This window comes from Tympanuchus pallidicinctus, unplaced genomic scaffold (genome assembly GCF_026119805.1).
Source record: "Tympanuchus pallidicinctus isolate F22 unplaced genomic scaffold, pur_lepc_1.0 scaffold3, whole genome shotgun sequence".
NCBI classification, from domain to species: Eukaryota; Metazoa; Chordata; class Aves; order Galliformes; family Phasianidae; genus Tympanuchus; species Tympanuchus pallidicinctus.
Window position 1 is genome coordinate 67,532,791 of NW_026294747.1, and position 27,560 is coordinate 67,560,350.

General features: G+C 40.2%; 1 protein-coding gene across 1 annotated transcript in view; it reads left to right on the forward strand.

The window, feature by feature from the left end:
• Positions 1-14,036: 14,036 nt before the first annotated feature.
• The window catches only part of UBE3C (ubiquitin protein ligase E3C), a 66,254-nt gene continuing 52,730 nt past the window's right edge, over positions 14,037-27,560 (forward strand). The window contains exons 1-5 of the mRNA XM_052695757.1: positions 14,037-14,223; positions 22,283-22,336; positions 24,873-24,947; positions 25,603-25,749; positions 26,329-26,444. Of these exons, the coding sequence (XP_052551717.1) occupies positions 14,158-14,223; positions 22,283-22,336; positions 24,873-24,947; positions 25,603-25,749; positions 26,329-26,444 (458 nt within the window). The 5' untranslated portion in view covers positions 14,037-14,157. The remainder of the gene's footprint in view (positions 14,224-22,282; positions 22,337-24,872; positions 24,948-25,602; positions 25,750-26,328; positions 26,445-27,560) is intronic.

Genomic DNA, 27,560 nt, shown 5'->3' on the forward strand with positions numbered 1-27,560 from the left:
ACTTCCAAAGATAGTCTAGATTAGAAACAAGTCCCATTTACAAAGCTTAATACGAGCAAACAAAAAGAGGGTCATGGTAATGTGATATAGCCTGTATATCTTTTACACTGTCCTCTTTATCACTTTTTCCTTTTTCGATTTAGGTTACTGTGGACAGTGAAGAAAACAGTTCAGGTCAAGTTTTCTGCCATAATCTGGCTGCTTTGCATCACATTTTCCTTAAAATGACTGTAATCCCAGTTTAGTTAATGAAGAGATACTTCCATCAAGCAGAAACTGTCAAAGCAGTAGGGTCACCAGAGATGTTCTCTAAAGCTTTTCCAGCCTTGGACCTATCCTGTATAATATCTAGGTCACTCCAAAAGTAATGCCTCCTATTTATTCTCATGGAAAGGACAACAGATACAAAGAGCATAATATCACTATGTGATGGAGCAAATTCTCAGCTACAAAAAAATTTTTCAGCATAGTTACCACTATTTGCTCTGCATTTTCATCAGCAATAAACATTACATGCCACACTCGTAAACATCTGCACCAGTGGAGGTGACCCATTGCTGCTGTCATCGCTGCTGAAACACCACCCGTCACCTCACTGTGCTCACATCCACCGTTTGGTCTCCATAAACGAAGCAAAAAAAAATCCAGCAAGAGTTGATGAATGTCAGTGGATGCTGCTTTTCCACATGGAGGAATTCAGTTCTACTCCTCTGTTTCATACACACTTCCATGTCAGATGCCATCACGTCAAGCTGCCCCTCTGCTGCCATCCGTCTTACCACAACAAAATGGAACAATACTGGTGGGAAAGTTCAGCCTCTACTGCTGTACCACCAAAGTTCACTTCTGGTGTTGTGGGCCAACATCATAAAAAAGGAGGCATTACTTTTGCTTTATTACTTTTATGACATCTGTCATAGTTCTGTTAATAACTTTGAGATATGTGAGAATTTGCCAATAGTAATAAATTGAAAGGCTCTGTCAATACTGAAGTAAACCTGAGCATCCTTCAGAAGGTACCCAATAACTGAAATTGTGGGATCCAAAACACTCTTTGAAATTTGTCAGTCTGGGGCCGTGCCCGCTGCCCTGGGCAGCTCATTTCATGTTCACCACCCTTTGGGGCACAGCCTTTCCCTCACCCCCAGTTGTCCCTCCCTAACAGCTCTGTGCCGTTCCCTCAGGCCCTGTCAATGTCCCTCTGCTCCCCTTGATGAGCTGCAGGGCCATGAGGCCTTCCCTCAGCCTGCTCTGCCCTGTGCCCAACAAACCCAGGTAGCCCAGCTGCTCCTCACACCCCTTGCCCTCCAGACCCTTCACCATCTTTGCAGCCCTCCTTTGGACACTGTAATCATTATACGTACTTATTATGCTGTTGTGCCCAGCACACAGCAGAGCAGGATGATCCTTTCCATCACTCAGTTAGCATGGTAGATATGAGAAAAGTAACTGCAAACTATGTATTCAAATAAGTAAGTACAAGGAGATAGGGTCCTGGAGATGGCCACAGACAGCCTTGCTCTGTCTCACTGCCTACAGAGCTGATGCAGCTAGCTAAATTGGCATAAAATGTTTTATGCTGAGTTATTTTTCTACTAGTTTAATAAGCTGAATCAAAAGGTCAGACAAGAGCCAGAACTGGTTGCACAAAACAAACACATAGCCAGGAGAGAGAGGAGGAGAGAAAAATCAGGGCTCATCCCTTTCAATGGCACAGGCAGCTGAGTTGACACAGCTGGGTTCTGGAAACCTCACCTAACTCAGCAGGGCAAGGCTTTCTCAGACGAGTGAAACTGGACTGGGCAGAAAGAAGATTTTGTTTGTGTTTAAACAGTCCACCAGATAAGACAGAGGCCAGTGCTGGTGTGAGAACAAATGGATATAAACTGGTCATGAGTGAAGTCAGGCTGGAAACTAGAAACAGTCTCTGTATCAGCCAGATTCTGCAATAGCTTCTAATAAGAATAGTCAGAAAAATGAGAAAGGCCTGAATGTTGTGGAACAACCAATATAGACTCATGTGAAAAAAGTAAAGCAAACAGAAGGCAGCACTTTTTTCACCCATGGAGAATTTTATAAGCATGCAGCACCAGGATTCTGCTCTTGGAGAATGTTTCAGAGGTCAAAGGGATGAATGAACTGAAAGATGGATTGGCTAAATTCCTGAAGGATAAACCCATCAGTTTTTAATTCAAATAGCCTAAGTTTTGTTAGGCTGGAGTTCCATAAATTTGTGCAAAGGATTATGCCTATGGAGCCAGTGGTAGCAGGGAACGTGCTGGTTGCAGGATGCCTTCTCAAGCCCTACATCCAAAGCGTACGGATCACTGCAGAGGAAAAGGATCAAATTCCACATCCTGCATTACACGAGCCCAAACCAGTGTTCTTATCTGCCAAAACATTTATTTGTTTAAGGATACTGTATCAGATAATGTAAAGCAAGTAAAACTTGTAGACAAGTTTCCACGTCTCAGTGAAAAGTATTTGTAGTCGATTCTTCATCATTAATCATTGTTATTGACTTCAGTAGCTGATGGGACTAATTGATAACCATACAGAACAGAACTGATGAAAGTTAGGATATAATTAATACAGAACACAATTTGTATGTTATTTGTGTTATTCACTTTTCATTGTTTAGTTTCTAAATAGTAGGTTATTGTTCCAGAGATGCCTAATACATAAAATTTACCAAAGTCATACCAGTGAGCTACACAGTTCCATAAAATTTATCATTGCCAGCCCATAAATATTTAAGAATGATGAATCGAGCCTCAATGATTGTGATGCATCCCTAAGAAATACACTTTTTTTAAAAGGAATCAAGAAAATTCTGACTGCATTAAAGTCAGTGACAAACCTTTCATGAAGTAAATGACAAAATCCATATGGGATTCTTTTAAATTGCCTTTTGTTTTTTACGAGCCTTCAGAACTCGCCTATGTCCCACTTGCAGCTTCTGTAACTAGAAAATTAATTTTCCACCTTAACTGACTGCTGGAATTTTCCTGCAGCCTAATAACTTCAGAAGTTGAGGCATTAAGAGAAGCATTAGTTATCACAAGGTTTGGGTGTCATTATGAGAATCAGCTAGGGTGCAAATATGTCTTCTATAATCACCCTAAAGAATGAGTGCAGTGTCTGGCAGAGGGATTTGATGAGATGGGCAGGACTGCCCTTGGAATGAAGGGCTGGGAGTGTGGTCCAGCCAGCTCTGAGAAGGTGCAGAAGACCACACTGGGAGTGTGAGAGGTTTCAGCTCCCAGCAAACCTGACCTTGCCATGCTCCTCATGGAGCAACACTGTCTACTTTTGTCACTGTCCACCCCCTTCCCCATTGCTGCCACTTTTTATGCCCCGTGTCCTTCTGCAGAGGCAGGAGCTGCTGGCATTGTTTTTGTGTCAGCACTGGGCTGTGACTGGGATGGAGAGAAGCAAATGACTACCCATGGAAAATCTTTAATTCTCAGGTCACTTATATCCAGATCACGTTTGACACCTCAAACAATGCCAGAGGACTTGGTGCCATTTAACAGAAGGTGTGCTTATACGATGTTTATTTTTCAGACTTGATTGTTCATTGCTGGTTGAACCTCATGGGAGCTCCTTCACACAAGAGCAGTGATAGTGGAGTAATAAAGACATCTCCTGATGCTGGAAGAAAGAAACATGGAAAATAGCTAGGAAACTCTACTTGAAAAATAAGAATTCAGCCTAAGGAGGAAAAAAATGAGATAAATCTGTTAGAAATAGGAGTGACAGGAGAGGGGCAAAAGTGATAGAAGTATTTTAACTAAAAATAAACCTAACTTCTCAAACTTAAATACATAAAGCTGTCCATTAAAAAATAGTACCAGATTACATCTTTACAGTGCCAAATAATTAATGACTTTTAATAACCCTAATAAATTTGGATTTCATCAAAACCTTGTTGCATATCATTGACTGTTTCAAGCAAGGACTACGGGCTCTTAAGGGAGACTATCACCTGTATTAAAATGTACACTGCTGACATCTTGCCCAGGTACATCAATTATAATTAAAGAACAATAAGAATGCCAAGATGGACTTCTCAGGTACTTTCATGCAGGAGCCTCAGCATTTAAAATTAAATCCATTAATTGTAACTACTGTGAGTTTGTGATCTCTCAGACAGCGTACAAACTAATTCATTGCTTTTGCAGTCATACCAGCCTGTGTTAATTAAGGTTTGTGATTTATTTAATTTGAGCAGGGATGTATCAGAGTGCCCAAAACCGGACTGATAAAAGGTCACTAGTTCATGCTGTTCAAGACAATTTGGATCTGATCATGAAAAATGTTTCTAGGAGCCTGACAAAAATTGATTAGTAAAATGGGCTCTAATTGTTTAAAGGAAAGCTTCATATTTTCTTCAACCCAGCCACCTGAAAGTTCATATGTTAAGAAGCTCTTCACTCTCTGAACTGGCTCTGAAATATATTTGAAGATAAAAGGCTTTACAAAAAAATACTGTTGGCATTGCTTAAGCAAGGAGGCAGCCACAGTGCTGTCATCATCTGGAAACTTTATTTCTTTTTTCTCTTTCCATATATAGCAGCCAACATCACAGTCTCTGCATGGTACTCAAATATTCATGTATCAGTTCCTCCAAAAAAACACTGAGGTGGAAGTAACCTGCGTTAGAAATGGCAAAGAGAGGTAAAGAGCAAAAGACTGATCCGACTAAGTTGCTATGGCTTAGAGGAGGCTCCTTTTGTCATAAAAAAGATGTCAGCAATTGAGCAATAATGCGAGCATGGACTGCTACATCTCCTCTTAAAGTCAGTGCTGAATGAATCACAACACGGATGTCAAAGGGAACCGAGGACTATCAGCTCAGATGCAAATGGTCACCCTGTAGCTATTTAGCTAGGAACTGAGTCAAAGAACTGGAAAACAGCTTGGGAGATTAGAAGGGACACATGGACTTAGTCCAACACCTCTGCTCAAAGCAGGGGCAAGAAGCTGCTCAGCATCTTGAGCAGTGAAGGCCTGGATATTACCAAGAATGCAGGGTTTACAAAGTATCTGTGTCCTGTTGCAGTGTTTGACCATCTCTACCACAAAAATTTCCTTCCTAATAGCTAGTCAGAATTTCCCTCTTTGCCACTTCATTGCCTCTTATCGTTTTGCTATGCAATACTCCAAGAGGGGTCTGGCTCCATGCCCTGCTATTAGTTACAGGGAGCAATAAGGTCTTTCCTTCGGTTTCTCTTCTTAAAGCTAACCAAACCCAGTTCTTGCAGCCTCACTTTGTACCATATGATACATCTTATTGAGTGAAGAGAGTGAGTTTGGAGAGTGAAGAGCTTCTTAACATATGAACTTTCAGGTGGCTGGGTTGAAGAAAATATGAAGCTTTCCTTTAAACATCTCATCATCTTATTGGTCCTCTGACACATTTGCTCCAGTATTACAATGCCTTTCTTACACTGAGGAATCCAAAATAAAATGGGAATCACTAGACAGCCTTTGGCTCTTTTCTCAGCATCCATCTGTGACGCTAACAGTAATTCTAAACAATTTGCCTTCTAGGTCTCAAAGTCTGTTTAGAAGTACCTAAGCACTGTGGCTCCTTTATGGGTGTGCTGTGTGTCTTGTCCTTAATACTGAGCAGAGTGAACTCATGCCAGCTAACTTCAACCATGCACAATGGTCAGCACCTACTCTCTCACAAACTGGTGGTCAGTAAACACTCATAATCAGCAAGTGATCAGCTGAACCCAGTGTAAGGAAGGAGTGGGAAGAAGGAACTGCCTCTCTCTGTTATGAGGTCTACATGAAGAGGTTAGACTTGAAGCCTAATACTTAGCTAAAATTACATGACACTGATCTCACTCATAATGCAATACTAGTGTAGGCAGGAATAAAACCTGGAAACCTTATTAGGAAGCATAAATTCTTTGTCTGTATTGAGTTCTGTGTAACCATGCTGATTTTTATCAACTGCAGAGCTAAATCAATGGATCTCAGCTATACAAAATCTAAGTTTATAACTGAACATACGCACATTACTTAGCACTGAGCAAATACAATCAGAGAAGAAAATTAATCTAAATGCCTTGAATTATGTTCAAAGGTTAGTCAGAAGAATCTTCTAGAATTCTATTGTGCAGCTGCAGTAAATTGTTCACAATATTTAAGATATCATAAGTTTATTGTTTCCTCTTAGTTATATGAATTGGTCTCTTTTTTTTTTCCCTTGTTTTCTCTTGATTATTTTCCAAAATATTTTAATTTATTCCCTTTACGTAGTTTTTTAATTGGTCTTCAGAAGATGACCTTATTAATCACCTCCAATTTCCATGCTTCTAGTAGGTTTTGAAGGTCACTTTCATCTCATAATAATAATAATGACTGGGTAAGATATTGGCTTATATTTTCATATTTTCACTGTTATGAGAGCCAGTACACCAAACAACGCATCTGAGCGTTAACACTTAATGATAAGTTGGGATGTACTGGGATCTTCTTCTTCAGACATTCAAATCCCTTAAAATTTTCAATTATGGGCAATTTTTTTGTGAAGGACATCTTTAAATTCTTCTGGGAGCCTTTGCTAGAAAACACTTCAGTATAGATCTATATACATATTTGCATGTATGTGTGTGTTTTTCACTGGATCACAAGGAAGTTCACATAACTCAAACTAAAGAAATAAACTGGTCTGGTTTTCCTCTATTCACATGAATGATTTCACTTAGATAAGGCTCTTGCTTACATGGGCACCAAGGGAGAGTGAAAGTACTCCAAATAATTTAAATAGGAAATGAAGTGGAACGTATTTTGACAACAGTTAGATACGCATACACGTTTCTGTCAGCATAAAATCAGCCCGTTGGAATTTGCTTACAGTGGTAATTTTTACAATGCTTATACATAGGGAAAGCCTCTAGGTGTATTAAAGGTGAGCCAAAGATAACAAAGGTAAGTATGAAGTTACATTTGTACTCACTTTTTGGCAATTATTCTTTGTAACTGGGCTTTCAAAACATGTAAGGATTATGGACACTCCATTCCTATTAAAATAAATTAATACTCAAGTTTTTAGACAGACTTGGGAGAGAGCATCTTAATCTTTACTTTATTGTTTAGCTGAATATCTTTGCAGCACTAGTATTGGAATTAAGTGTGTTTACAATTTTTAAATCCAGAAAACAAACTAGGATTTATGGATAACTAACATTTGCCAAGTAACATAAAACGGCTCTCAATTACAGCTATAAAAGTATAATAAGCCCTTATCCCCACACTACTTAGAACTGGATGCCTAAAATAAATGATCTTGTTCAATCAAAGGCTGTGAATCAAATGTAGGAATCTCTGAGGGGAAATTTTGCTATGTATATCTTGTAACAGAGCTGAAACCACAGGGTAATAACAGCTTTTTTTTTTTTTTTTTTTAATTTTCCCAATATATTGGAAAGTATGGATATGAGGTTCCTCAGTATCTTTAGCTAGACATTCCTGCAGAGGAATAAGGTGTTGGTATTGTGAAAGGTACCAATGGTTTGATTGTTTTAGAGCCTTGGGAGCATGAACTGCAAGCAACCTAGAGGTATTCATAGATTTCTAATGGAAACCCCCAAATCTGCTCAAGTCAAGCCAAAGAAGCATGAAACGATCGCCTCAGACAGGAATCCAAATGCGTCGCTGTAGTTCACTGATCTGATTAGTTTTGTAGTACAGGGTGGATATGGTCCATTTTTCAAAACTGGGCTAAAGCCTTGAACAGTTGTTTTGGTAATGTAGATGAGGCTTTAGGTCTTAATAGTTCCTGCAATTACTGCTGAATCTGGCCTTGGCTCAGGAATAAACTCCTTGTATTGAAAAGATTTACTACCCTAACTATATCTGTATCTCAATTTAATGAAAATGTTAAGGATAATTTGATGGTCTCTTGCCAGTGTAATTTTAAATAAAATGTCTTCATTCCTTGGCAGTGTCTGTTGGCACTCAGATAACTAAAGGAAGTGCTTAAGTGAAGTGCTTTTTACCTTACATTCTTGCCAGTATCTTCTCTGATAGAAGAGATTTAATTTTCAGTGTTTTACCCAGAGTAAATAAATTAAAAAAAAATAATAATAAATTATGCCCCACTATCAATCCTTATAAGTAACAAACCTTATTAAAGTATTTCTAGAAATCAGATATTGGCCTATCATAGCATTTGGAGTATTCTCAAACCTCATCTCCTGTAAATTAAAGTATTTCTAACTTATTTACTCTTCATTTATTATGCACTCTTGTAAAAAATGTTTCTGCATCTTGGAAAGAAATATAGGACGCATAGATTTTCATCTGAGTTCAGCAAGTCAGCATAAAAGTTTAGGACACTTTATTGTAATTGCAGAGGAAACAGAAAGTAATGGTAAGATGGTGACAGTTTGGCCATCATATCCTGTGATACTGAGCAATTGCCAAGCACGCTCTGGATTGCTTACCTTAAATAAGGATTATACCAACAGGAATAACAGCACAGAATGGAGCCGGACTGACAGTGCATGGGAAGTTAAGTTGTTTGGGTATTAGTTTGACAGTAAAAAACCATTGCAGGTGAAGAACAGTGCTCATTCAAAGGGTAAGAACCACATGAACAATATTTGGGTTTTGATGCTTTTGTTTTAATATATGAAAAGTTTATAAAAACTAGAAGATGTCTTCCTCATAAAGACAGAATGTGCCTTATTCACAGCAATTCCCAGTAGCACTGTAATTTTAGAAGTTCATAAGTCACATCAGTAACTCTATCCTTAGCACCCAGCACACCATACACTGAAGGTCTTCGTAATCACTGGGAAATTATTTATTTTTTCTTTTCGTTACTGCTCACTACTAAATCAACACGACTGGTTTTCTGCTGCTCAGTACCAAGGAGTCAACAAACTTCATTTAGAAGATGTCTTTGCTCCAAGTCATGCATAGTAAAAAGAGAATAGGAAGACAAGAGAGTATAAGAGGCTATGATCATACAACAGTCAGATATAAACCACAGAGTTTTTTCTGTACCTTGTTATTCTCAGGCCCATGATTCTCTTCAGCCTGTGATAGAATCTTCAGCAAAAATTCTTTCTGATGTGAACTGAATTATACTTTGCCCTTATTTTCAACAAACATGACTGCTTGTGTGTGTCACTGCTTTCATTTCTATGCCATCCATTAAAAAGAAATTATTTTCATAGCTTCTGAAAACTTATCCCTATTCCGTACCAGTGCCAGAACTTAATCTGACTTCAGCTCAGGCATAATGTCTATCAGTGTTTCATTCTCTGCCCCCCACCTTCAAGCGAAAAAGCAATAGACAGTCAAACCTTGATGACACACCACAGGAGATGTAAAACATGCTGAGACTGGGTCACTGGACATATATGTTATGATTCAGATTTTAATGATGTAAACACAGATTTCTGTCCAGAGTACATCTACACTCCAGGGACATTTGGCATATGGGTGCTATGAAAATGCTCCCCTTTGTTCAGTTCTTAAAGAGCAGTGGCTTCAGCCACAGCAGGCATGCTAGTACATGGTGAAATCCTATTTTCTCAGTGCAGTAAGCTCAGAGGCACAAGTTCAGCAAACTGCCATGCAGTTGAGTGTGCTTCATTCATCACCATCTCCTACTGGACCTTAGCTGGTCTCATGTTGACCAGTTCAGGGTTGTAATAGCAAAACTATTAAAAAGAATAAGAGGGAGGAAAGAGTATTTTTTTGTTTGTTTAGTTCATCTTGTGTTTGTTGGTGAAACAGAGGATGGGAATGTGTAATGAGAAACAAAGCAAGTGGAGTGGGACTTCTTGTCCTGCTGCAGCTATGGCCATGCTCCTACCCCACATGCTGCCCTGTCAGGGAGGATAAAACTTCACAGAAGGCATCTGTTTCTCACACACAGAGCTTCTAGGAACTAAGCTTTTTAGGAATCTACTGCTTGTTTTAATTAGCCTAAAGACTGTGGATATAATATACACAACAATGACCATGAAAAGCACATTCTTCTGTTCAAGACAGCATTCAAGACAGCACTCCTGGACAAACTCTGAGTAGCTTCTCCAAAATCTACCCTGCTTTACCTTTACTCAAAGGCACATACCACTTATTTGAATTGTAGTCAAAACAACACTTTTTTTGTATTCTCAGAAATGACTCAGATTTTTTAAACCATACTTTCCAGACGTCAGACTGAAGCAAATTCTTGACATGAAAATTTTCAATCCAAATGGTTAAACTTATTTCTGTATGCAAATATAAATTTCCCTTCCCCTGTGACAATGATTTTGTCACATAAGAATGTTGGGTAACCTTAACTGAAAGCTTCATCAGTCAGAATGTGTGTGATAAGCAACGTCCTATATGTGATGCTCTATGTTGCTGTGGAAATAAAGGTAATGCAATTATGAATTTACTCTTTGCTTCAAGATGACAGTAAAAGTAAACAAAAACGTTTCACTTTTATTATGATCCTTTGGCTTTCTAGCTCCAACACAGCTAGAAGATAAAAAACAATACTTAGATGTGAGATTCATTTGCTTTTCTTTCAAAACTACATAGTTTTGAAACTGATAGTTTTGGTAAAACTCTGGTTGAAAAAAAGAGGAGGGGGAAATAGAATCATAGAACCATAGAATCATTAAAGGACATCTGGTCCAACCCCTCCTACAATGAACAGGGACACCTACAGCTTGATCAGATGCTTTGCGCCTCATCCAGCCCGACCACTAATGCCTTCAAGGATGGGACATCCACCACCTCTCTGGGCAATATGTTCCAGTGCATCACTGCCCTAACTGTAAAAAGCTTTTCCCTTGTATCCAGTCTATATCTTCTATTTTACTTTGAAACTATTTCCCCTTGTCCATTCACAACAGCCCTGCTAAAGAGCCAGTCCCCCTTCTTTCTTTTAGCCTCCCTTTCAATACTGAAAGATATTTTAGACACCAAAATATACTTCAGGTACTGAACTTCCTCGGTTGCAGTGATTTACCTACATTGTACTCAATACAGATGCATGAAAGGTGCTTTAGAGCATCATACAGTTAGAGACATTATTTAGAGATATTTTGTATGTACATATGTACTTAGAGATAGTGATTTATAGAGCATGGTGAGGGAAACATGTCTTACAACACTGAAGGAAAAAAAGGAATTTTCTTGAAAATGGAATACTTGTCATTGGTGATTCTCACATATTCAGATTGAATAGCCAAAATACCTGCTTTCAAATAAGAGGTAGAAAAGATCAGTATGGCTCAGAGGAATTAAGACAATTTTAATAATGGAAGTTTTTTAACGTCTGGTGAACAACTGGACTTCTGCAGACCAGTTGTACCTGGAAGCAATGTGTGCATACGTGTGCAAAGAGGAAAAGGAACAAAGGACATAAAACTGTAAGGAGAAAAAAAAAACAAACCCTCATGGAATGTGCAATAAGAAAGGAGATGGGAAAGATGGGAAACTGCATATGGAGCTAACTTCATTGCAGCAGGAGAGGTGGGTGCTAACGCAGATATCCATAGAAGAACAGTTTTCCTCAGTCCACAGCTATTTGTTTGTCAAAGCTCTGAATGCACTAAGAGGACTTAATTGTCCTGAGCAGCTTCAGCTGGGAGTCCCAATCACTCCTTGCCTGATGAACAGCCCAGGAGAGCTGTCTCCAACTCTGTTTTCCTGGATGAACCTTGGGCCTACCTCTTGTTTCCTGCTACTTGTGGGCGGGCACTTTGGACTCTTCCTCTCACCATGTCTGGGGCTGTCAGCAAATTCTGTAACCACTATTGGCTTCTGCCTACTATATTGAATCCTGTAAGATTATGTCCTGGTATGGTGAGGGCAGTGCCTGTCATTGGATCAAACCTGTGCCCACTCCATCTTCACACTTTGCTTTTGATGCTCCCTGAGAATATTAAAGCCCCCTACTCTGACTTCTTGAAAAAGTGTGCTTTCTGACTCATATCTCCACAAACTAAAGAGAAAATTTGTTTAGTTTCTTGTATGCTTCCTTAAATTCACTGAATTCAAAATACAAAACCTCAGTTTATACTGAGTTATCTTTGTTTAACAAAATTACACCTATCATGGCCTCTAGGGGCACACACAAATCATCAGTTGGGACAGTTACCAGGCACTTCTTCAGCAGGGAACATCCTGGATTTTGTGTCTTTCTGACACCGAAGTGTGCATTAGTCCCAGGTCTGTTGTACAGAAACCCTGCTCTGTGTGTGCAGTTTCACATTTCTATGATTTCTTACATTTCCCTAAGTTGTCTTTACTACCAATAATAATTTGGCTACTGGTAATATTTTGGTGTGAACTTATGACTGAACAGTTAATTTCTCCACTTATGAAAATCAATGAACTAACTCAGATACAGATATCTGGATTATTACTTTATTTTATTTTATTATTATTTTTTTGCATGAGATGTACCAGGCTTGTTTGAGAGGCTACAAAAAGGAAGGGTCTGTTGTCACGAGACAAGGGAAAGTGGTTTCAAACTAAAAGAGGGGAGATTTAGATTGGATATAAGGAGAAAGTTTTTTACAATAAGGGTAGTAAAGCACTGGCACAGGTTGCTCAGAGAGATGGTGGATGCCCCGTCCCTGGAGACACCCAGGATCAGCCTGCACAGGGCTCTGAGCACCTGATGGAGCTGTAGGTTTCCCTGTCATTGTAGGGGGGTTGGACAAGATGGTCTTTAAGGGTCCCTTCCAACTCAAACGATTCTATGATTCTGTGATAACTCTATTGGAAAAGAATGCTGTCAGACTTGGAAGAAAGCTTGCTATACTTCCTATGTAGAGTACTCCATTCTCTTGATGCCAAACTGTACAGCAGTGGTGTGACATTACATCAGCAATACAACGTGTTTCAACTGCGAATTAACATTTGACACGGTATTTCACAATGCTCTAAACCTCAGCTGCATCAGTAAACAGTATTTATAGGCCAGGCTTGCTCATACCAAAACTATGTTATCTCAGGAAAAGCACAGCTCATATACAGCCTTGCCAAGCACTTGCGCCATTAAAAAGACTGAAACTTTAAAATCGATATGCTTTGAAATCATCAAAATTCAAAGAAATCTCAACAAATTGTCTCTCAGCTTTGAGACTGATGTGGTTTGGGGTACAAGCTAGCTCCTGAGAGCACACAGCCTTACATCATGGTTCCTTGCCACTTCTTGGGATACAGTGATGTGAGAACTCACATTTCCACTGAAGGAAATGAAAGCGGGAGTGTAGCACATAGATTCACTTAGCACCTCATAGCTGCGGAGTGAATAAATGCTTTTTGTTATTGCTTTCATCCGTATCACCTCTGCGTCTGAAAGGACGCTGAGAAATGGCGGTGGGGCTGAGGAATGTGACATAAAGAGCCTCGGGTGCAGTTTCACCCCGAGGTGTGCTGCTGCGAGGTGACAGCTGCCTTCCCTTCCCCGGGCTTGCTGGGGCCCCAGCCCCACTCGCTCAGAACCGTTTCTCTGGTGAGTTTTCACACCCTGTGCAGGCACGGGACCGTGAGCAGCGTCGCATCCCGTTTTCAGACTGGATTTCGCAGTGGGGTACCGGCAACGTCACAGGCTCATTCTACAGAAAGGACGGACGGACGAATTTAAAAGCACTGGTGTTTCAGACAAGCTCGTGGCCTTTTGGCTCAGCAATTCCCAGCTTCTCCATCCCAGCCCAGCCAACACGCCACCCGCGGCCGGGGCAGGGCCGGGGCAGGCCGCGGGCGGCGGGTTAGACGGACGCGCGGTCACCGAGGGGCGGCGCGCGTACGCTCCCGTCGTCGGGAGCGCGCCTGGCGAGCTGCGGGCGGCGGCCATTTTCTTTCCGCCGCCGGCCGCTCCCCCCACGCAAGCGAAGCGGCCCCGCCAGCCCCCTCCTACCTCTCCCTCCCTCCTCCTCCTTCTCCTCCTTCCCGCTACGCGCAGCCGCGGCCGCCGGTCAGAAGGGGGGCGACCGGGGGAGCGAAGGCCGCGGGGCGGGGGAGGGACGGGGGGGAGCGGCGCTGGGCTCGCCGGCCGCGGGGTGCCAGCCGGGGGCTCGCGGCTCCCCGGGGCCGCGGCGGTCCCTCCGCTCGGCGCTGGCGGCGGTGTCCGCTCCGGGCCGGGTCCCGCTCTAGATGGGATAAGCGGTAAACATGTTCAGCTTTGAAGGAGATTTCAAAACAAGGCCCAAGGTGTCTCTTGGAGGAGCGAGTAGGAAGGTAAGAGACGCCGCCTGTCTGTCTCCGGTGTTTACGTCCGCTTCGCTTTTTCTCCGTCGTTATTTTTACCGTTGGGCCTTTAAAAAAAAAAATGGGAACAGCTATGACTAAGGTCTACCACGGAGCCGAAATCCTCTCCTCCTGACGATGCTCCCCGGCTCCGTTCTCCTGTTTATTTTGCTTCCCACCAGGCCACACGACGCTCCCAGGCTCCCGGCCCGGAGCTGTGCACGGGGGCACCGCCTCGGAGCGGGGCAGCGGCCTTACACGGCCACGGTCAGCGCGTGCTGCTGGGGAAGGCTTTGCCGGCACGGCTGGGGGCTGTCAAGGCGCTGTAACTACAGCTTTGCTCTCCCTGGTTTACATTCAGCTTGTCGTGTGCAGAGCGAGCAGCAGTTCAGAGTCTGCTGGCCTTTATCGATGGGCAAGAAGCAGAGTGGTTTGTTTCGGTTTGACTGCCCTGTCCTATTGCAAGAGCTGAATGGTTGGACAGGGAGCGAGATGAAGGCCTGGTGTGTCAGGGACACTCTGGTGCAATACTGGTTCCTTGTGTTACCGTGGTTGCACGTGAAGCTGTTTGCTGCTTTCATTATTATTTTAATCTTCATGGGAGCAAGAAAAGGTTTTTGTTATTGTGCACTGTAAGCAGGTTCAGTTCTCTACAATATATAAGGTTTGGCAATAAGTTTGGAAGGTAACAGAATCATAGAATTGCTCAGGTTGGAAAAGACCTGAAAGACCATCAAGTCCAACCATGACCTAACTGTACTACCCTAACAACCCTCTGCTAAATCTGAGCACGTGAACACCACATCCAGACGATTTTTAAACACATCCAGGGATGGTGACTCAACCACCTTCAGTGTGATATTAAAGTCACAGTAAAGTTTTCTTTTGGCGTCCTACATTTTTTAGTAACAAGAATGTTTAGCAGAATGGCATATAAATTGTGCAGCTTCTCACCTGAATCGTCTTATCTGAAGACAGTTCTGTTCATTAGACCACATGCAGTTGCATTACATGAGTTGAAAATACCATAAATATTGCCCAGTTGAAGTAGGAATTGGCAGAACATGCCCTGGCCCTTGACAACAAGCTTCAGGCGCTTGGCAGCTTTTGGCATCAGCTTGCTAATAGCATTACTTATAGAGCGTGTTTCCTCCTCTGAAAATAAACAACTGATGTATCTCTTGTTACACCTACTGATTTCTTCATGGAAACTCAACAGAATTTTCTGTCATTTTACATGTTAGCTGTATGGGACAAATGTACTAACTTTCTGCAGGTACGAATTTATCAGAGTGAATATTATACAAGAAAGGAAGTGAAACTGAAACTGTTGTATAAACTTCACTGAGTCCAATAAAAGGATAATATTTCACAATCGATCAGCTTTATACTGAGTGGTGCACAGATTGCAGGGCATTACTGTGCTACGTGGAATTCTTGTGCTGCATCAAGGCCAAACAGTTAGTTGTCACTCTGGCCATCCCCAACAGCAGCTGGTTTTCCTGTGCAACAGTAATCACTTAGGAGTGCAGTTTATGTCCACTTCTATGTAAACACACTAAAGTGGAGAGTGGTGTGCTAAATGTTTACATGTGGTCCACGACTCTTGTCTCATGTCCTAGGCTGCTTGTGATCATGTATCCTTTTACTTGTAGGCTTGTATGCTGGCTGCTTAATGCTAGGAATAGTTTCTGTTTGATTTGGGGAACTCTTCCACATTTTGATGTACCTGTATAGCTGTATTTAGCAAAACACAGATACAAAGCCAGGCACTGCAGTGTGCGGAGTTGGTCAGCCAGCACTTCAGATGCCAGCAGTGTCGTTCTGATGTGGATATAACTACACCAACATAAACCATCAGCAAACCTGACTGGTAAAAAGAGTTTTTGCTAATAATAACTACAGCCACAACTGGTAACCTTGTTGGTCTTGAGTCACATATGCTGGCAGCCAACCTGACATTGCCGTTTACTTCTGTAGTGAAGACGTACCAAGACTTCCTCAGGCCTTCTGGCACCTGAGTTCTACCAGCATGTACACAATGATGCAAACATTGTTGTGTCTAAAGTGGGACTTTAATGACAGAAAACTTACAGTCCTAATGTGATGATAAATTTATAAAGACTAAAGGCAGACTAAAGCTAATAGATTTATTAGTTTGAAGAGATGAATTGTCAGATTCTGAGATCTACGCAGTACCTTCTTGATGATGCGTAATGTGTAAAAACAAGAACACGGGTGTAAAAAAAAGGATGATGAGATGCAGTATGAAATGTTTATTTTAATTACTAGCAGCTTTTCTTACAGAAGGTACTGAATCCAATGTGCTTTCTCACCACTAAGTTTTACCATGTTTTAGAATGATGAAAGTCAGCAGCTTCAGGTCTGCATCCTGTGTTCACTGGGATGGTCTGGGTTGCGAATGCTGTAGAAAAGCACTGAAATCCAGCTTAATGTTTTGCCAAAAGTTTGCTAAGTCTTGGATTGCAGAATTAATTAGATCAAAATGACTACTCCTTTCAGAATGTCATAACATTTTAATGCTACATTTTATAATAGGTGTAAAATATAGATGACATTGTCAGCGTGCGGACTGTTCTGTCCATCTTTCTCAAATCTGCTGATTCATCTGGGTTATTGGTTGTGTCTTTGGTAGAGAGCATGGATACTGTTGTGATGTTTTGTTTACAATGTGATAAATTGTTGTACTGTTACTGATTGTAGGGGGGACTTTATTGTCACCATTAAAACACAATTCCCTGCTTTATGAGGCTCTTCAGAAGTTATTTTTGAATGTAGCTTTCATTGTAACTGGTACAACTGTTTTTTTTTGTTTTGTTTTGTTTTGTTTTTAGTACTTAGTAAGTTTTGTAGGCCCCAAAGTGCATGCCGTTATTAGGGATTGCTATGGGGAAATTCCGTGGTGCGTACAGAGGAGTGGAGCTGACGGCCCTGCAGCGAATGGTTCCCAACTCTGCCTGTGTTACAAGCAGTGAATGGGCTCACTGAACTAATGCAAAACTACCCTATTTTGGGGGTGCTGCAGAGTGAGTGTTCTGTTGGAGCACAGAGCTGATCTCAGCCAGCCTTCAGCTGAGCAGTCACTAGGCTGAGGCAGGGGAGGGCTGAGCACTGTATGCTCCTGGTGGTGTCAGCATCCCTTCTGGTGACAGCATGCAGGTTTCACTTACTCTGTTGTGAAGTTGGTGTCCAGGTGGCATAGTGGGAATCCAAGAAACCTTTCAGCTTGGTTTGGTCAAGTCAGAGCTGCTGTTCCTTGATGCATTTTGCCAGCGATAAGAGAAATACGAGGCAGCAGTCCTTTAGTACATAGCACATAGGGGAATCCTCTGTGCCTGTACTGGCGTGTACTGGGGGCTCTGTAGCTCTACATACATCATATAGATGATGAGCTCTGTTAATGACTTCTGGTAAGCCTTTAACAGGAAAAAAGGGTTAAGATGTTCTGAAGTCAAATGTATAATCTAAAACATATGCACAAGTGCTTTTACAAATCCCAAGACTTTTAAAAATAATTTTAAATTACAATACAAAGTGAGGCAGCTTTATGAATAACTTCACAAAGTCCCCTTTATTTCTTTTAATACACCTGTTTTTAATAAGCAAAGAACTGTAGTTTGCAAAGTTCTGTTTTTCTCTGTTACTGACATCACATTTCTGTATATTCTCCTTCAACTTCCAGGTGAAGTGTGCATAGGGCAATTAGGTAATTAGTGCATATGAGGTCATCGTGAATTTTTTTTCTCTGGGTGACATTTAACATCCTCCTCACTGGTAAGGAAGCTGCAGGTGGCAGTTAGCTGAGAGCAGTGATGGCACTGCTGCTTTCAGCTGTGTGGTTGTCTCCCACTCAAAACACATTTCTGCTCTTGCAGGTGTGTATTTTTTTTTGGCTCTTTTTGGAGAAAATTCAAAGTGACTCAGAATGCTGGTGTCCTATAAAACAACACGTACTGTGGGCAAACAGAACAAATTTAGAAAGCAGCCTTCTCACATGGACTCTGGAGCCTCCAGTTACTTTGTGGCTCTGCTGTGTGTGGCCTGCTGCTACCATGGTAAAGGTGGTGCTGGGTACTTTCTGTGTCCCAAAGTAAAATTGAAGCCCAAATGAAATTTAAATTGTCCTGACTATGTTTCAAGATGCTCTTCATCTTTTAAAATTCTTTTAACATTCAAAAAGCCAATGGGTGTGGAGTTTGTCTTGCCTGTGGTTGTATTGGGAATTGAGAAGCACTTAGAAGGAGGGGCAGCTGCACAGTGTCTACATTTATTATCTATAGATGGATGATATGAGATCTTCTTTTTGTTTGCCAACTTAGAATTTATCCACCACCCATGTTGAAAGGAATTTGCTTCTGTAAATTCCTTAAGTCATCTCATGTGCTTTACCTGTGAGTATTGATATTCATGTAGCTCAAGCTAAATTTGTCTGAAATGTCATTATTTCAAGGAAAGAAAAAAAATTGAAGTTCCTGTGTTTGGCAGGTGGAAAACAAGGATTTTGTAATTGTCCTTAGAAGTTAAAAGATCAAGTGCTTATTTGTCCTTATTTCTATGAAAATTGCCCAGAAGTCATGCCTCATATTTAGCATAGTCTATTTCAATGCTAAATAGAACAGCATTTTCAACTTAAAGGAGAATAAGCCCTGCATTTTACAAAGAAATCTCAGTGATCAATACTTCAGTTGTTACCATTGTTATTTTTTTCTCAATGTACTCAATGTTGAAACAGTACCTGAAAATAAGTGTTCTGTTTCACCTTTGCATCTTGTAAATTAGATTCTGTGTTGTCTGGTGTGGAGTTAAGATGCCTTTAGTAAGACAGGTGTCAAGCAATGTTCAATCTCAGATTTCAGAGGACTTGACAAATACTGGTTAAAAAAAAAAAGTATACCTGTTTCTTTTCTGAACCTGATTTTTGAGCCATGAAAGCTGGAGGTTTATAAACACTTGCAGTATGAGGTATTAAAATGCAGAATGAAAAGAATACAATTCAATGGATTTTAGGCCATTTTCTTCTAGGGTGTTTAAAGGCTGGGAGTTGCATGAGCATACTTTTTTGGGAAAGGAATGCATTTCAGCAAAATGAAGGTGTGAAAACAGTTGTTCCACCTTTTTGTTACGTGTTTGCTTGGAGTTTTTGAAGCTCAGCCATTTACATGGTCGCAGTTGGATGCTGCTCTTCTTACGTGGGCAGCAGCAGTGCAGCTTTCAACATTGCAGTGATTAATGTGCTACCCACCACTTTTACCCTGATGTATAAATTAGCATGCTAAATTTTACTTAACATCTCTTTGATGGCAATTGCAAGCTGTCCTTTCCGACTGCTGTCCCCCATCTGCTACTTTGTTTTCAGCCCTTTACTCTTCATTCTTACTCTATCTCATCATCCCTAAGGTCACACTGCGTTCAGCTGTTGCTCACTGTTTCTTTGCTTTCTTTTTTATTTTGCCCAGCTCTGTGCTTGGCAGGTTGAGCTTCTGAAGGGTGAAGGCTAAGTCATGGGATGTGTCAGGAGTTTGAGGGAATGGCTTTCCCCTCCTTTTGAGTTAGGGTTGGAAGTGTAAGACAAGCTGATGCTTAGTCGCCTGCTTTGGTAAGTAGATTCAACCTGCCTTTTTCAGTATCCAAAAGTAGAGTGCCAACTTGGAAAGCAAGAGAAGCAAGTGGAGAGCAAGTGGAGAGTGGGTGTTACAGAGGTGGGGAGTAGGCGTGAGCCTGGTGTCATCTCTGCAGGCTTCTGTTGGTTGTACTGTCCTCCAGCTGCCAGGATTTGTGTCTCTGCTGCAGATGGGAGTTGTCACATGTGCGTCCCATACCACAGTGTGTGGGGCTGCGGGGCTGCAGGCAGTGCTGGGCACCGGGTCTCTTGTGTTGCACAGCAGCTGCTGAGCTCAGCTCTTTTTCGCTCTGTTAAGAGATGGGATTTGAGAGGTGTGTGTATGGTTATCTGACTGTAAGAAGTGAGTGTTTTACAGTGACCTTCATAGGCCATAGGCTTTTGGTCATCACTTTCCCACAGCAAGTTTCTTTTCTTTTGCACGTTCATAGAGTTATTTCTTAACTTCTGAAGTGGTGATACAGTCAAATTGTGCTGAGTAACTCTGAAGGAGATTTTTTTTTTCCTTCAGTTGGGCAGTGCTTACCTGTATATTGAATCCTTTGGCTTGGGGCAGTGCCTCTGACTAAGAAGGTGATGTATGCCTTCAGAAATAGTCAAAGCAAGTATTTGCATTTGTATTGATTTGAGAAGTGCTCCCTTCAGGGAGATCCCGACACAAAGCTGGAGATGCAGTGAGTGAGGAGAGGCTGCCCACTTACAGCTCTCCCCCGACCAGCAATTGGAAAAGAATTAATGTATGTTTAAAAAGAAAAACAATGAAATGTTATGTTATCTGTTGGTTATTTCTCAATTTATTACATTACTTTGTCAATGTACTTGCGATCAGTTTTTTCACTTTACACTTCCAGGCAGACACAAACCCCTTCCTGTTGCTTGAGTTGAGATTTGTTGTTTTAGGTGTGGACTTTGTTGTGATTCATTTTACTGTGTTTAACAAGTGGAAGAAACCCTTGTATTTAGAGAGCAATAGCTGTATTTAGTGGTGTCTTTGGCTGTAAAATGCTGTCTTTAGAGGAGAAGATGGTTAACCTTCTTGTGGGATTTTTTTCCTTTGGGCTTGCTCCAGTGGATGATCTGAAATACAAATCCAGTTTGAAGTTCCTTTTTTTGTATCGGTGCTTTGCTTTTCATTGTCCTTGGTGCTCTGTGCTCAGCTATTTTCTGTCCTAATGAAACTGGGTGCTTCCTCTCTACCTTTGGGGAAGGTACAGAAGAAGAATTCTGCCATCAGTTTTTATTTCTGCCTGTAGACATTTAAATATTGCAGCACAGTTGTTTTTGAAGTGATTCAATATTAAAATATTTGTTTGCCAACTTCAGGCTTATTTTTAGGTATTTAAATGCAGGACACTTTCAGCTTGAGTGTATTTTATTTCTTAACTGCCCTGGTTAGAAATGCCATAGAAAGAAAAACTTAGGTGTGTAAGAGCAGTGAAAAAGGAATGTTTCCTTAAATATCTTAAAAATGTTGCCTGTTCTGGAGTGGATTTAGGAAAGTGCCAGGGTTCAGGCAGCTTCATTGTTAATTGTCTCTAGTGGGAGATGAATATTCTGCATCAGAAGGGAATTATTTTATTTCATTGGAAACAGCAGAGATCTATCCATTAAGAGATTCACACAAGTAAAGCATTATTTATATTTTGTAGCCAATGTGCACACATTTAAGGTTGTAGGGTAAAGCTAATGAGTTTGCTCTTGCATTGTTATTGCCCTCCAGATGCTTTGTGCATCCCTCAGCATTCCCTTCTTTCTCACTGTTGAAGACAGAGTTCTCCTGAAACTTTCAGCCTATAGCCCTAATTTGGAGTTCAGAGCTTTTAAAGAAAAGATTCCATTTGTGTTACAGAAGCCTACTTTGGTGTCCGTTCTGGACAATTTTTGAGGAATGAATAAATGAATTTAGGAGTCCAGTCCATTTTGCAAGTTAGCCAAGGCATGGAGCTTCGATGCAGTAGGTGATTGCTTTGAGCTCCCACGGCTTGCTGTGCTCACCTGGGCCAGTAGCTCACATGTCCAGCCAGGAAATGCTCAGCAAACATTTGAAGTACCTGGTAGGTTTGGGACTCTATTATGTTTCCACTTCCTCGTTTATTAATGAATTCTGTTTGCTTTGCTTACTGGGATGCTGAGAACACAAATCTGAATGTGGAGCGGTTGGTTTTGCTAATGTTTGCCTGTCCTTGTGGTTTTTACACAGCCACTGTCACTGTTCTTCGGGAAGGGCTGTGTTAGGTGTGCTTTCAAGTGCAGGAAATAATTAGTACTTAATTTTTATCGAGTGCTGTGTGTATGACACACTATGAACAATCCATCCCACCCCACAAAAAAGTAGAGTTATGAAATACTGTGAAGGATTCGAAGTCTTGTGTTTGAATGGAAATGACCTTGTATCTTTGTGCCATTTAGGAGGAAAAGGCTTCGCTCTTGCATCGCACTCAAGAAGAAAGGCGAAAACGAGAGGTAAAGTAACTAAAAGTGTTTATATACATGCTGGATTTGTCTTTGATACAGTAACCTGTTTATATACATGTTGGATTTGTCTTTGATACAGTAACCTTTGCAGTCCAGTGCTTTATTCTGTTGTGGATGGGCTTAGTTCAGGAATGCTTGCTTTCAGTTGGCAAATCCTTTGCAGTCTTCCAGTATACTGGAAGCAACAAAATCAGCTGCTTTTTTGGTCCTTCCCATAAGTGATTTTCAAAAGAAGATAATTAAGTATGCACTGGGTGGAAAGGGAATTTTTTGTTTTATTTTGATGCTCATTTGATCTCATTTGATCATTTGTTGAGAAAATACCAGCATTTGGTTAGTAAATTCTTCCATTTCTTTGCTTTGTGGGCTGATCTTGGCAAGCCATTTTCTACTCCTTTTTCTGCTGTGGCTTCCAGAATGACCTTCAGCAAACCTCTTCCCCAGTTTGAGTCTCAGTTCTGAAAGTTGCAGTCGAAACAGTGATACTTGAATGTATTATAAAGCTCTTTGGAACCAGCTGATGACTGAGAGAGTGAGAAGCAGTTGTGAGGCTGATATCTGAGTTTTGAGGAAATCTTATCAATCGTGTTGATGTATGTTACTGCCTTTTGGGAATCTGAGCTGGAACAAAGCGGAAAAGAGGGAATACATGTGGGAAGGAAAAAGTTCAGTTCTGAAGCACAATGTCTTGGTGAATGTGTTTCTTCCAGCCTGAGCTGTTTTGTGGTTCTGTTGTATGTGGCAAAATGAGATCCATTTAGTAGCATAGTGTGAGTGAATGTATCAATTTTGACGTTGTTTTGTTGTCTGATATGAGGAGGATAAAAAAACATGGGCTTGAAGATAGTTTTAAAAATGCTACTGTTCAGTTTTCATGCAAATCAAGGAAAAACAGAGCTGTTTGCTCCTTTGAGCATGTGCTTGAGTCTTGCTGGATTAAATGCAGTTTTTTGGTGGCTCATCCGTTTCTGAGGATAGTTATTGCTTTTTTTTCTCTCTAGACTAGCTATGAGATTGCTAGCATTCCACTGATTACTTAATGCTGTGTTAGCAATCAAGTTTGCAGTCACCGGAGTTCTTATCAATGTAGGCAAAGATTTGCTTGTGCTTAAAAAACATTTAGCCAAATATCAGAATAACCCATTCAGACACATATTCATAAATATAATAGTAGTATCAAGTAGTTCCTAGTTGGTGCAGTCATATTTCTGTGTATACACACAGACATGCACATCACAGGAGATCACAGGTCTCGGTTCTTCACAAAACAAGTGAACTGTTCTGGTATAGGAGTGATTAGTATTATTTTTTTTAGAAGGATGACTCCTCTGAGATTAAGACCAGTTATGTCTTTAAAAAGTGCCTGTAGCTGAACCTTAGCAGTGACCTTAGGCTTAACACCCTTGCAATTATGGGTCACTAATTGACTTTAGGCGTGCTGGGATAAAAACAATATCTAGAAAGAAAAGATATCCACTTTTCAATCAAGCATTATATTATGATTATGAAGAGAGAATGCCTGTCTGTAATTGGAACTCTGCTGCTTGTTCCCATACTTTGCACTCTTGCTGTTGAGTATCTTTTTCTCTGCAGTATCTTTTGGAATAGAAAGCTTTCATTTTGGCCCGGGCTCAGGGATTAATCAGAGGTTTTCAAGGACAGGTTTATTCAGAGGAGTTGTTTAAGTATTTTCTTCTTTCTTTCATCTCCTAACAAACTGTATGGGCGTTGTTAGAAAGTGATTTACAGTACCCACTTCCCTTGGATATTTCTGTGATGGGATGTGCTGGGGTGCTGTCAGAGAATGTGCTGAGTACTTTCTCCATAGTACTTGAAGCAAACTGGCTTTCAGTTACCCAGAAAGTGAGCTGTTTCACAGGCATGCTTATAACTGCTCATTCCGGTTGGTGACAAAGGCTTCATAAAATGACTCTGACTTGCTTTCTTTGTCTTGTTTGAAGTAGAGCAGGATTTTTTTTCTCTGTAGTTTCCCTGTAGAGCTGCTAGACTTGAAGCATTGCCTTCATTTCTCTTCAGATTTGTCCAAATAAACATTGTGTGTTTTGCTTTGTTTTTATTCTCTTGTTGTTGTAATCTAAACTGTGCTGGGTTCTTAATACAGATTTGTCACTTGAATAGAAGGCAGTGGGTCTTCAATGTCAGCTGATCTGTGCAGAAAGAGGAATACTGTCACTGAGTTCGAGTTCTTCAGCTTTGTAGCATTAGAGCTGTCAAATAAAATGTCAGTGTATTTTTGTTGATTTCTGTGGTATTATGTACTTCCTGAGTATTAAGAATTCTTTTGCTATAACCTGGTGATAATTGCACACTTAGAGCAATAAAAAGCTTTCTTCTGATTTTGTGTGTATTGGATGCAGAACATCAGATACTTTTTTCTTTTTAGTGCTTAATTTGAATTAAAGAAACTTTCTTTCAAATACAAATTTATCAGATAAAATTGTAGAAATTAGCGTTGGTTCCACAGTGTTTATTTCTATTAATTTATTTTTCCTTCATTTTACAGGAAGAAAGGCGAAGGCTGAAAAATGCAATAATAATCCAATCATTTGTAAGGGGTTATAGAGACAGAAATCATCAGGTAAGTACTGGTTTGTTGAGAAAGAGGTAAAGCAGTCTTGGTGGAAAATCAATTTGCTGTTTAAAAAAAAAATTAAGAAATCTTGACATATTTGGATATTTGGTGTGCTGATGAAGTGTAAGTTCTTACTGTCCCTCGACATCTGCTGAGCCTCAGTTATTTAGTAGATTAATGCTTATTCAGCAAAGCACCTTTGTGACAGCTGTCTTGAGTGGGATGATGTAACTTTCTTGACTTGACACTTACATGCTTGCAGCTTTCACATATCAGCAAAACTTCTGTGGTGTGTGTGACTAAGGTAGTCATCTGAGTCAAAAGGATATTCTTTTTAAGCTGCTCTTGGCTTGATTGTTCTGGGAAAGAGTTCTGTCTGTTTACCTTTGCTAACACTGATTGAGTAAACTAGTTGAAAATGCTTGGTGTGATAATTTTGACTTGAGAAGCAACAAATGTGTTGCTGTTTGTACCTTTTGAGTTACAAGAAGCAGATACGGCCTTAGATTTTTGTGTATGTATTCTCTTAATGAATGGGTGCATGTAATTACTTTGCTACCAGTTGGGATGGGAAACAAATGAGATTCTTAAAAATGCCACGTCCCTGTATAAATTCATAACCATTATCAGTACACTAATTTGTATCTTCCTTTATTTTAAGTACTCTACCCAGAGAAGTGAATTTGATCGCTGTGCTAATTTGGCCCAAACTGGGGGAACCTTTTCTACAGCTAATGGAGCTAATTTGACTCTTCTAGTTCGTCAGCTACTCTTTTTCTATAAACAGAATGAGGATTCTAAACGTTTGGTGAGTATTGTATATATTTTGATCTGTTCCGAATGCTTGGAAGGCTTAGGAAGGGATGCAGAAATGGATTTAATTACTTCAAGACGTTCATTTTGCTGACCTGCACTCTTGTTCTCTGTTTAGATGAAATAACTTAAAATTGGATTTTATGTGTGTGTGTAGTCTATGAAATAAAAAATCCTTTGTCTGTGATTCACAGTAATTTATTAAAAAAAAAAAAAAATGTTTTAAAGTAATAATTTCCTACTAGCTTTCTGGTAATTCTGAAGGTATTTTTATTAACAAATGTGTTGAAAAAGTTATTTGTAAATATATTTCTGTTAATTTTGGAAGTTAATAATCATGTTTTACATAGTTCAGTGAAAATTTTTTTCCTTAGCTGATATGGTTGTCTTATGTTTTTTAACTTTTCCAAAGGAGATGTTGCATACATGTTGCATACATTTAAGATCAATTTTATGCAAGACCTGTGTTGATTAAAAAAAACATGCATATATGTTACGTACAGCTGCTCTTCACGTGCTTGAGACAACAGAACTGAGATGTCATAAATAGTAAACTTGTGTGTATGTTTTCCAGATATGGCTGTGTCAGAATTTAATTAAGCAGAGTTCTCAGTTTGTTAAGCAATTGGATGGTCCAGACCGACTTACTTGCTTATTCCAAATAAAAAGACTGTTGGGGTTGTGTTGCAGGTAAATTCTTTTTTCTGTACACCACTGCCTAAAATGCGTTCAGAAATTGCATTGGACACTTGCTTGTTTCTTTGTGCAGCAAATGGAGAGAACTGTTTATGATCACTATAAATATAGGCTATGATAAATGACATTTTTTCATGCTTAAGAGAAATGAAATGGTCTCAATTCCGTTGGCTTCTAAGTTCATATACAGTACATGCTTCAGGAATGTACTCCCTAAGGATGGACTTAAGTGTATTTGCATATAGCAAGGTCATTACAAGTATTTGCTGGAATCAGAAGGTTTTCTTGAACAAATAGCAATCAAAAAGTATCCAGTGAGTTTGACTATTTTTCCAGGGATATGCTTTGGATGTTCTATTTTAATACTGATGTTGAAAACGCCCTTCCTTTGCTTTGGACATAAGGCATGTTGAGCAGTTGTTTTACTGTCTGCAACAGTAGACTCATTATCAGTACTGACCCTTTCACGTTCATTTTGGAGAACCAGTGGAAGGTAAATCTATGAAACTACTGGAGTAACTGTCATCTAAAACCAAATTTTGGAAACGTTATAATGGTTGCTTTTATTAACAATACTCTCTAGAGTTTTGAGGAATCTTGTTTCCTTTTAATGTTGTAAATGATTGCATTCAAATCACTGAATCTTGCTATACTGTATGGGTTGTTTCCTGAGCTACTTACAGTTTGGTGCAGAAACCCAGAAAGCAAGAGGTGAGACGTGTAATGAGGTGGAGTGTTCCTCTTATGTAAGCTCAGCTTCATGAAAAATTGTAGCTTTTGACATTACATTTTAAAAACTAAACAAAACAAAACTTTAGCAAAAAAAAAAAAAAAGCATGATAGCAACTATGTCTGCCAGTATGTGCTTGTCGAAGTGTCTTTAATCTGTTTAGTGAAATGCCTTAGCTGTGTTATCAGAGTCACTTTTGCTGTTAATGTCCTGTCTTTCTGGATGGCTATGAAAGAAAGGGCAGCTCTGCCTGCCTGTGTCTCATTGTAACAAATAGTTTAATTTTGAGTGGGCTCTGAATTGTCACAGTTTCAGTCGTTACTCCTAGTTGTTCCATGAGAAATTTGCTAAAAGGTTGGGGATGGGTGTCTTTTTAATAC